The sequence below is a fragment of the Aotus nancymaae genome, unplaced genomic scaffold, assembly GCF_030222135.1.
Source record: "Aotus nancymaae isolate 86718 unplaced genomic scaffold, 86718_ANA_hifiasm-v0.15.2.pri h1tg000016l, whole genome shotgun sequence".
NCBI lineage: Eukaryota > Metazoa > Chordata > Mammalia > Primates > Aotidae > Aotus > Aotus nancymaae.
The window spans coordinates 62,067,539-62,078,453 of record NW_026988428.1 but is presented as its reverse complement, the minus strand read 5'-3'; the positions used below and the strand labels follow the sequence as shown (position 1 = coordinate 62,078,453).

At 54.8% G+C, this 10,915-nt stretch overlaps 1 protein-coding gene across 1 annotated transcript in view; it reads right to left on the bottom strand.

Annotated features, from left to right (window-relative positions):
- Positions 1-722: 722 nt before the first annotated feature.
- Positions 723-10,915, bottom strand: part of TSPAN11 (tetraspanin 11) — a 75,970-nt gene continuing 65,777 nt past the window's right edge. The window contains exons 7-8 of the mRNA XM_012458433.3: positions 10,571-10,657; positions 723-1,820 (exon numbers count right to left, since the gene is read on the bottom strand). Coding sequence (XP_012313856.2) covers positions 1,761-1,820; positions 10,571-10,657 — 147 coding nt within the window. The 3' untranslated portion in view covers positions 723-1,760. The remainder of the gene's footprint in view (positions 1,821-10,570; positions 10,658-10,915) is intronic.

Below are 10,915 nucleotides of genomic sequence, written 5' to 3'. Positions count from 1 at the left end.
GTGAGAGGGCGGCAAAGCTAATCACGCACTACACTGTTTCTCTTGGCCTCCTGCAGTCTGGGATATCTGGTCTTCCTTTTAATGAATTTGCGTTAGCAACTCCAGGGTCTTTTAGGCAGGGGAGATAAACCAGCCTAGCCTCCAAGAAGCCACTGGAGAATACCCAGAGAAGAGGAGGCAACTGGCCCCGCGGCTGGGCTTCCCTCTGTCCATGTGGGTACTTCCTGTGCTGAGGATGCAGTATCTGGACAGCTCAGGGCCCTGTTGGGGTCAGCACTGGGTGGCCTTGAGGCCACTCCTATGTATGGGAGAGAGAGCACCCCTTTCCCAGGACTGGCCTAGGTCAGCAACGTGCTCATCACGGTGCAAGCTGGATCAAGTGGGGAGACGAGCTGGGGCCTCTCTCCGCCTCGGTGGTAGCACAACAAGGTGGCCCCCTTCGTAGGGGGGATGAAAGAGGGTCCTGCCCTGGGGAGAAGTGCAGGACCTGGGGAGGGTGGAAGCCAGGCGAGGGAAGCCAGCCCTTTAGTGTAATGGGCTGCCCCCTCGTAACAGCCATTTTGGGGGGTCCCTATGGGTGTGGTACAAGTTGATACCTGTTCTCTGGAAAATTGCCAGCATGGATACTCTATTTTCTAGGGTTTGCTTTCTGTTCTCCCTTAGCACTGGGGAACATTCTTACTGAAAAATTCCCTGCTGAATTTAGTGATGCAAGAGAGAACCCGAGGCAAAAGCTCTGTTCACTCTAGGACAGGTGGGAGGGGAAGCAGACTGCCGGTGGCCATGGGGTCAAGGAAAGGGCCCCAGGAAAAGTGAGGTTCAGGCAGATCCCCCTCTACTCAGAGCTGCCCTTTCTCAGTGGCTCCAACTTTGAAGGGTTATGAGTTGATCCACTCCAGGAAATGCTTGACACCCACCAGCATTAGGCGCTGAAGATGGTTTAAAAACCTGGTGTTCCTGAGAATCTCAGGTGTTTCTGAGAACAGGAGATCCCTCTGGGGGGCATGTCCCTAGAGGCCAGGGCTTGGGGCCAGGGTCTCCCCAGGGGGTTTCTCCCTGGAAGGTTGCTTGGCAGGCACAGGGCTGTGCTCCTAGTGCAGCATGTGCTGGTGTGGCCACCTTACCCCCTGCTCCCTGCCAGGGCAGCTCCACACAGCCTGTGGCTGCCCTACCCAGGCCCCCCCCACTCCCAGGCCCTACAGGAAGGAGTGAGGCCAGCAGGACATGGCTTTCCAGGTGAGGCAGTGTGGACAGTGGGCAGGTCAAAGAGCAAGGTCTTCTGGGGGAAATGCCAGCCCTCCCTGCCCCATCCTATGCATTTTCCGGAATCAGCAAGGTCAGGGCTTTTGAGCATGGGTGGGGGAATCCTGTGCTGAAAACCCGGGGGACCTGGGTTTTCTGCCCATTGTTCCAGGTTCAAGAGCTGGGAGGGAGCAAAGAGCCCAACTGTCAACCTCCCCCAGTCCACGGGTGTCCCTGTGCTTGGTGCAAGGCTCTGACTGTCTCCTGAAAGGATCATCTCCCTGCCCAGGATCTGGCCATGGGAGCTCCGAAGTGGAGGAGAGGGGTCTGAGGGTCCCTGCCTGGGTGGGCACAGTAGAAGCTATGGTCTCAGGCACTTGGTGGATTTGCAGATGCTGGGCACAGGGGAGGGGGCATCTATGGCTCTAGTGGAGCTGGTGCTAACTCTGCAGGCCTTGCGGATGGCATGTGGCCACCTGTCCTCCTGCAGGGCAGTTGGAAGAGGAGGTGTTTGGCCATCAGTAAAAATGTCGTTGGAGCCTCCGGTGCAAGCAGCAGGTGAGAACCATCCCGCAGATCTGCCAGGTGGAGAGAGCAGAGGACCAAAGAGAAATCAGAACTCCTGGAAGCTGCCGGCCTTCAGGGCCCTGGAGCTGTGCTGCTCACCCGAATCCTTGGGGCCTGGACAAAGGGCAGATTCCTGCTCAAAGGGCCGGGCCTGAGGTTCTGCATTTCTGACAAGCTCCCAGGTGATGGCGATGTGCGTGGGGGAACCACAATCTGCCAACTACTCTCCAAGAGCAGGGCTTCCACACTTCCGTGGGCGTGCGTCAGCTGGGGACCTCCTTATTACAAGTCTGCAGACCTGGGTGGCGGCCTGAGAGTCTGCATTCCTAGCAAGCTCCTGGTTGCTGCTGCTGCTGGTCTGTGGTCCTCTATCTTCTCCAGAAGGCCTGATTTAATTAGACCCTAAGAGTAATGTTTCCACTCCCTCATCAGAACCGTCTGAAGCAGACTGTCTCTCTAGGAAACAGTCTGCCTGTGTTTTGCTGTCCTTGGACTCCAGAGATAAACTCAGGTCCATCTTCAATGTTTTGGCTGGTGTACGGGAGCCATGGGGGAAACAGACTCTGGGAGGAGCCCCTTGAGCTGTCACCCTGTCTGTCAGTGTAGAATGATAGAGCTGGTGAGCTCACCCTGTCAATCAGCATAGAATGCAGCAACACGCCCAGGCCCTGAGAGTCCTGTCTGCCAGCCCTTCTGTTGGTATCCACAGGCTGAACAAGGAAGGGCTGGAGCATCCAGTCCAAAGCACACAGGCCTGGGAGGATCACCCCAAATACCCCTTCTCACTTTTTCCACTTCCAGAACGCAGAGGAGCTGTGTTCTCTCACCTTGCCCTTCATGGGCTCTCCTCTGCCACCTTCCTCCTCTTCCCGTCCTCCCTCCCACCCAAGGATGCATTGAGGGTGATGTGATTATGATCCTGATGATGATGATGACATGGTTTTGGATCTCGGCTGTCTGCACACAGGAGAGGGGCACTGGGCTAGAGCAGCCGCATGACTATCTGTGGTACCTGGGGTGAAGGTGGCTCCCCTAAGTATTGAGACAGTGTCCTGACTTTCCTAGCAGCTGCTGCTGCCCTGACCTTGCTGGTGCAAACCTGGATGCAGTTGGAGCTCTACCCAGCGGGAGAGAGCAGGCTGGTGTAGATGCGAGTGTCCCGTGCCCAGCCTCTGACAGGCTAGCTGGGGGAGGAAGTGTGGAAGGGGCCTATCCTCTTCCCCGCCTTCCTCCTCTCCGTCCCTCCCAACCTGGAGGACAGCGTGGGGCATGAACACTGCTTTCAGTCTGCAGACATGGCGTCAATTCACCTGGGGCCTCAGGCTGAAAGGCGGCTTGGGAGGTTATCTCATCTCCCGCTAGCTTTAAGCAGGCGGCGGTCATGCTGTTCCACCCATGCAGGTGTGGTGCAGCACGTTCTCTTTCCCTGTCCCTGCCTCATGGTTTGATGATTTTCCTGTGGGGTTTTCTGGATCTTTCTAATCTGTGCTAAGGGGGAGGCCAGAGGGAGCTGTTTGGCCGGCACAGATTTATGCTGGAAACCACGTCTGTACCACCTGCAATGTACATCTCCTGCTGGGGGAGGGAAGGGCCATGCCCTCTGGCAGATAGGCTCCTGCATGAGCTGGGTGTTCCCAGGGAGACTCCCAGGACAGGCACAGTAAGGGGGAGAGGTGAGTGGGCCAGACCCTCATCACTGCGTCCACATGCACACACACCCCCACGCGGAAGCATGTGGAGGGATACAGGATGCCACCCAGTCTGGTTCCAGAATAAGCGCAGTCTCCCTCCTGACAGAGGACACTGAGAAACCAGCACGGGTGGCTCCAGCAGGGGGCGCGCAGAGACAACACAATGCCAGCTAACTGCAGGCGCTGGAGGTGGCAGACGGGACAGGGGTGGGCTTGTGGGCCCAGCCCGCACGGTGCCTGGTGCTGTCTTCTGGCAGCTGCCTGTGTGTGGCACTTGGTCACACACGGGACATTTTTAACAGGGAGGCCGTGTGCCTTCAGCTTCCTCTGAGGCTTCTGAGTCAGCACCTGGCTGTCAGCAGAGAGCATGAAGGGAGGGCCAGGGAGCTTCTGGGGAGTCCTTCCAAGATGATTGCTTGGTTTCCCTTTTAATGACCTGCAGGCCCCAGTCTTGACTGTCTTGTGAGTTTTCTATGCTCTGAGACTGTTTCCATCTTGCCAGGTGAGCATGTTGGAGGTGGGCTGGGTTCTATTTGATGCTGCACCAATGGCCTGTGTGAGCTTGGGCACAGTAATCTCCCTCTCAGCCTCAAACCCCCCTCCGCCAATAGGAAAACATCTGGTTTCTACACTGGTCTAGGGTCTTCCTTGGTGAGATTCTTTAAAAACTAGAATAACAGGTACCAACAGCATAGCACCCAATCCTTCCAGCACCCCAATCCTTTGAGAGGCCAGGCAGTGGCTCCCCGGGGCCCTCAGGATAAAGCCCCCGCTCCTCGCCTCGCCTGTAAGCCAGGGCTTGCACATGCTATTCCCTCACCCTGGCTTTCCCCTCTGTCACTTCCTATTGGGCTCCTTCAGGACTGAATGAGATGGCACTTCCTCCAGGAAGCCCTCCCTGACCTCCCATGACTGGTTAGGCCCATTGATGTTTGCTTCCTAAACCCTAGCGCTCCTGCTAACACCTAGCACTGCACTGTTACCGCCACACACTTATCTGTCCCTTTCCTTCAAGCAAAAGCTCCCTGGGAGAAAGGATGGCACCCTGCCTGCAATGGGGCCCGGCACTGGCCACAGCACCTAGCACATGGCAGCTGTGTTCCAGAGTAAACATAAGCATGGGCCCCTCAGCCTCCTCTGCAGGCTCTGTGGGCGGAGGCTCCTGGGACGCTGATGTGAGGAGGGCAGCAGGAAAAGGGCTGGGCTACTGTGACATTTTTAGTAAAATGTTCCCCAGCTAGAATATTCTAGAAATTAGCTTCTAAAATTACCTCAAAGTGGAGTGCCTCCAGAGTCCACCCACAAGAGGGGAAGCTGGTGCGGAGGAAGCAGGCCTGTGAGCTCTGCCACAGCAGCTGTGTCACCTTCAGCAGGTGACTTTGTGGTGGGGCTTGATGTCCTCAAATGTGTATGAATAAGATGAGCCCAGGGGCTCTGAACCCCAAACGCATGTTTGACCCACCTAGGAGGCTTAAAAATACATGTGCACAGACCTCAGCCCAGACAATCTGAGTCAGTTTGTGGTGGGGGGGCTGGAGCAATGGTTTTTTTTTTTTTTTTTTTTTTTTTGAGATGGAGTCTTGTTCTGTCACCCAGGCTGGAGTGCAGGGGCAGGATCTTGGCTCACTGCAACCTCCGTCTCCTGGGTTCAAGCAATTCTCCTGCCTTAGCCTCCCGAGTAGCTGGGATTATAGGCATGTGCCACCACACCTGGCTAATTTTTTGTATTTTTAGTAGAGACGAGGTTTCACTGTGTTAGCCAGGATTGTCTTGATCTCCTGACCTTGTGATCTGATCACCTCTGCCTCCTAAAGTGCTGGGATTGCAGGCATGAGCCACTGCACCTGGCTGCAACGGTATTTTATTCTATTAAAGAATAAAATACGGTGGTATTTTATTATAGCGTATAATTGTAAAACAGAATTATATGTGCTATATAATTCTATTCTAGCATGCAGCCAGGGCCAGCGGCACTGGTCCAGGTAGTCTGTAAAGCCTTTTCGGGTGGAATAGTCTGACCAGCGGGGGATAGGGGGTACCTCAGCACTGCGATGAACCTGTCCAGGTCTGAAACTGCCTTTGGGTGCTGTTCTATGACTGAGGTGAGTGAGAAGCCTGGGGGGGCCCCTGCTGAGGGGATAGGTGCACTCCCAGAATGCAGAACCTCTGCGTGGAGGGGCCTCTGCCAATCAAGCGTGGGAATCCGCCCTTCAGCATCCCTGCCGGCCCCCAGCCTCTGCCCCAGCCTGCAGCCACAGAGAGTGTAGTACTCTGCAAGAGCCATTGTTTAGCAATTTCAATTGTTCAAAAGTTCTCGAATGTGTCTCCTTGAAAAGAATTCCACCGACTGTTTCCCTTCTGTCCTCTGGAACCTCCCAGGAAGTCCCTCCCTTCCCCACATGGCTGCCTTGGGTGTTTCGAGGCCATGAGGGTGCTGCGTCTGCTCCCCATCTCCTGCCCTCTCGCACATCTGACCTCCCGGCCCCACACACCCCTTGCCACTCCCTCTGCCTCTGGCCGCACAGTGGAATCACTAGAGAGCTTCACGAAGACACTGATGCCCGGGTGCCAGCCCCAGACCATTTCGTTTCATTTTGCTGCAGGCAGCCCAGGCCTGGGGTGGTTTTAAAGCTCGTCAGGTGATCCCAATGTGCGGCCAAGATTGAGGACCCCTCCCTGGGGGCTCTGCAGAGGTCTGGTCCCACCTGGAGGGTAGCCTGAGTCGGCAGCCCCACCCCCGGCTCTCTCCACGATTTCCACCAATGCAGCTCCAGGCCACATCTCTGTGGGTAGCACCCTATCCTGTAACTCAGGCAGATGCTCCCGCTCTGTTATAGGCTTAAATGTAAAACAAAACAAAGCTCAAATGCAAGGACTCTAACTCTGTTAAATATTTTACCCTTCATTTCAGCACGTCTTCACGTCCAACAAGCTCTTGTATCAATGCTGGCTTTATCATGCAACAGACCAGACATGCTATGTAAATAGTTTAGCGTGCTTCCTGGGTCTTTGTTGAGATCACCAAGAAAAATGTTGAAGAGACAGGCCTGAGGCTGAAGGCCATGGCCCGCTCCTGGAGACCTTTTTCCAGGCTGGCGTGGGCTCTCTCCTCTCCCTCTCACAGTGTGGTCATCCAGCCTGCCCCGATTTCTCCTGAGCATACAAGTGCCTGGTCCACACGTCCTCGAGGCAGCAAGTGATGCATTGCCAGATGCCTGGCTGGAATCAAGGTGTGCTGCCTTTACTGAACATTCTGCTTAGTTTTCAGTGTTCACAAACCATCTGCTTTAACACTCCAGGTGCTGCAGGACATCAGTCTCAAGGTCACTGGTTCCTGAGATGGGAGCCTTACTGAAAAATCATAGCATGTGAGATCCAGAAGGTTCCCCATAAATGGCGCCCAGCTCTTCTCCACATTTTACAAATCAGAAAGTTGAGACCCAGAGAGGTGACTTACCCAGGGTCTCACACCCTCAACCGGTCCTCCGGCTTTGGTCCTTTGCTTTCCCAACCTCCCTACCACAACACAGAGGACTGTGGGAAAGAGAAGCAGGGGACAGTGGCCTTGGCTGGCTTGGAAAGACTTCCAGTGCAGGGTCCTTGGAGACCATGGTGCCACCTACTCACATCGTCTGTGGTCCTGGAGGTTCCAGCCGCAGCCTAACACACAGCTTTCAAGCTGTACCGGAAACTCCTAGTGTAGCTCAGGGCCACCAAGGGGAGCAGTGAGGGGAGGCCATCGTGCTAGGCTTGTCTCTGCCTGGAACAGCTCCACCTCCTATACTTCATGTACTGGGCTCTATGTGAGACTTCCATTGAAAAGAAGATGCTGCTGCTTAAAAAAGGCTCACAAATATCCAATCTGTCCATCTTACAGGTAAGGACACTAAGGGCTCAGAGAGGGGATGCGATTTCCCTGAGGTCACACAGCAAGAGGTGGAGCTATGTTTAGAAATCAGGCCCTGTAACTCCCAAGCAAGATTTCTTGCAGTAGCTGGGAGCTGGGAACATGATGACACCATCTTGGGGTGATATGTCCCCAGCCTTGGGGGTCTTGGAAGTGCCAGGCTGGGTAGGTAGGGGAGATAATAAATGCCTGGTGTCCGCTCGCTGAGAGGGAAACTATGACTCTGGGGAAGAGACTGGTATGAGCCCTTTCTCAAGGTTTATGGCCCACCAGGGACTAAGCAGTGTAGTGCCCAGCGTCGGCTGGCAGAGGGAACTCTAACCCGAAGCTTGGCTGCTGCAGGACTGGCTCACTGGGTCGCAGAGGAGAAAACTGGGCAACAGGTCCAGAGCCACCAAAAGCCATTCCACAGCAACAGCGAAGGAACACAGAACGCATGGTGGGGGCTGTGAGTGGGCAGGAGGCGTGGCAGGCCTGCAGGTCCACTGCTCAACAACCTGACCTCTTCAGTGTCAGACCTACACAGCTGCGTGGTCTACTGTGACCATCAGCTCTGGGCATCTGTGGCCCCATGCCCTGCCCTTGGCCCTGCTGCCTTTGTCTGCAGCTTCTACAGGCTCTCGAGGCTGGAGAGGTGAGGAAGAAATGGACAGAGTGGCCTAGGCCTGGTCAGTGTCCATGTAGCGCAGGCCCCTAGCACCTGGAGCAATAGGCTTCTGGAAACTTCAGCTGCCCTGTGCTGCTGAGCATCCCTTCCCCTGTTACCAGTGGCAACTCCTCTGGGGTTCAGCATATGGGACAGAAGGCCTGCCCTGGGGAAGTGCAAAAGAGGGGCAAGGCTAATGCCACCTGGGCTCCCTGGCCCTGCAGGTGAGTGAGGACGAAGGGGAGAAGGCTGGTCTGGCCAAGGAACAACTACAGGTTTTTTTTTTTTTTTTTTTTGAGACAATGTGCTTGTGCAGAAATATAAAGATGACGGGTATCATTTATTGAACACCTGCTATCTGCTCAGCAATGGGCCAAGTGATTTATATGGATGTTGCTAATTCCCATCACGAGCCACCAGATGAGGTGTAACTAGCCCCATTTTTCAAATGAGTAACTGAGGCTCAGAGATGAAAGAACTGCCCTAGGTCACACAGCTGTAGGTGGCAGAACCAAGATGGGTGTCCCTCCAGAGGCGACGGACCCTCCTCCCAGTGTGTTAGGCTGCAGCTGGGCTCCAGGCCCACAGACGATGTGGGTTGGTGGCTCCGTGGTCTCCAAGGACCCTGCACTGGAAGTTTCTCCAAGCCAGCCAAGTCCACTGTCCCCTGCTTCTCTTTCCCACAGACCTCTGTGTTGTTGTACGGAGTCTGGGAAAGCAAAGGGCCAAAGCCAGGAGACCTGGGTGCCGGTTCAGGGTGTGGGACCCTGGGTAAGTCACCTCTCTGGGTCTCAACTTTCTGATCTGTAAAATGTGGAGGACAGCTGGGCACCATGGCTCATGCCTGCAATCCCAGCACTTTGAGAGTCTGTGGTGGGTATAGCTTGAGACCAGCCTGGCCAACATGGTGAAACCTCAGCCTCTACTAAGAATATGAAATTAGCCGGCGTGGTGGTGCACACCTATAATCCCAGCTACTTGGGAGGCTGAGACAGGAGAATCGTTTGAACCCGGGAGGCAGAGGTTGCAGTGAGCCAAGATTATATCACTATATTCCAGCCTGGGCAACAGTGCGAGACTCTGTCTCAAAAAAAAACCAAAAAACAAAAAACAACAACACTACTCCTTGTCTGGCCTGCATCTTAGGTTGTTGTGTGGACCCAACGAGAGGAAGAATCAGAAGTCTACAGAAAACTGGAGAAAGACAGCTTCCATTTCCGGAGGTCTTCCGACCTGCCAGGTGCTTGGTAAGTGGGTCATGGGTGTCACTTTGTTCTCAGATCTTAAGGGCTGGGGAAATAGTCCACATTTTGCAGATGAAGAAGTCAATGGACAGGGAAGTTAAGTAGCTCAGGGTCACACAGGAGCAGAGCCAGCGCTGGACCCAGGCCTTCTGAGGCCAAAGCCTCTGCTCCTCCCCTTCTCTAGGCGGTGCCCAGCCCTGGAGTGGGAGGGGCTGTGCAGGACAGCAAGACTCTAGGACAGCCCACACTCAGCTTCTGCTGAACTGAAGCAGGTGTGCCCATGAGGTGGGGGCTGCAGGGGCCCTTGCTGCCGAGGAGTCCCTCCTGGCTCCCCTCCTTCAGATTCTTGACTAGAGCAACCTGAGAGAGTCACCCTGATTTCCTTTGGTGGCAGCCAGTGGGGAGAATACAGGGAGAAATGGGAGCCGAAGGCATTGCTCATCCTCAGGGAGACAGCTGGATGAGTGCATGTGCACACACACACAGAGTCACTGTCTTGGACATGAAAATGCATGGATGCTCAAGGTCCTGACATAAAATAGCGCAATATTTGCATATAACCTAGGCACATCCTCCCGTATGTTATACCTTAGGTCATCTCTAGACTACTTATAATACCTCATACAGGTATTATGTGTGATACCTGTATGTAAATGCTATGTAAATAGCTGGTATATTGCACTGCTCAGGGAATGATGACAGGGTTGTTCAGTGCAGACAAATGCAGTCATCCATTTTTTTGGAATATTTTTGATCTACAGCTGGTTGAATTCACGATGCAGAACCCATGGACCTGGAGGACTGACTCTACACACACACAAACACACATGCACACACACAAAGGAACGAATCCAGATACGTGCACACTCACACACACATGCACAAGCACCCTGAGCACATATATGTGCATATAACCCCAACCACATGGACCCAGATGCATGCAGACACATGTGGCACCAATGGCTTGCACACTAACCCCTGCGTGCACACGGGGTGCATGCACATGCCTGAGCCCACACTCACACTCCTCCCAGGTCCCTGTTCCTGACAAGTTCATGTTGTCCCCGGGTATCTTCCTTCATGTTCTCTGGGGGAGAGACTGACGGTGGGATTCAGCCTTAGTTGCAGAGGGAAGGGGAGAGAAGAAGAGAGCAGGGTAGGGCGCAGGTGTGCAAAGGGTCAGTTATCTCAGCCCAGGCGGTAACTGAAGACCTCTGTCAATGGGAGAGGGGTTCCGAGCCCTTCCACCCCCAGTCCCCGCACTGCAACTCACCTGCAGGCAGGCCACCCCGATGCCCACCGCCCCCATGAGCAGCAGGTGGTCAGCCAGGAACTGCTCCAGCTTGGTGAGGCAGCCTCCCTGTAAGAGATGGGCAGGTGATGTGGCCATGGGCCAGGAGCGAGGATGGGCGGGGAGGAAGGGTGGGCTGTCACTGCAGCAGAGGCTGAGGACAGGCCAGAGGACTCATGGGCTGGACCCAACCTTGAATTGGTCAGAGGCTACTTGGGTGGCCCCAGGGACATGCTATGGTGTCCTAGACTCTCCGGTATGAGTCACTTGTCCCAGGGCTTTGTAGAGACCCCAAAAGCTCCAGGCACTGTGGGCTCATGGCCAAGG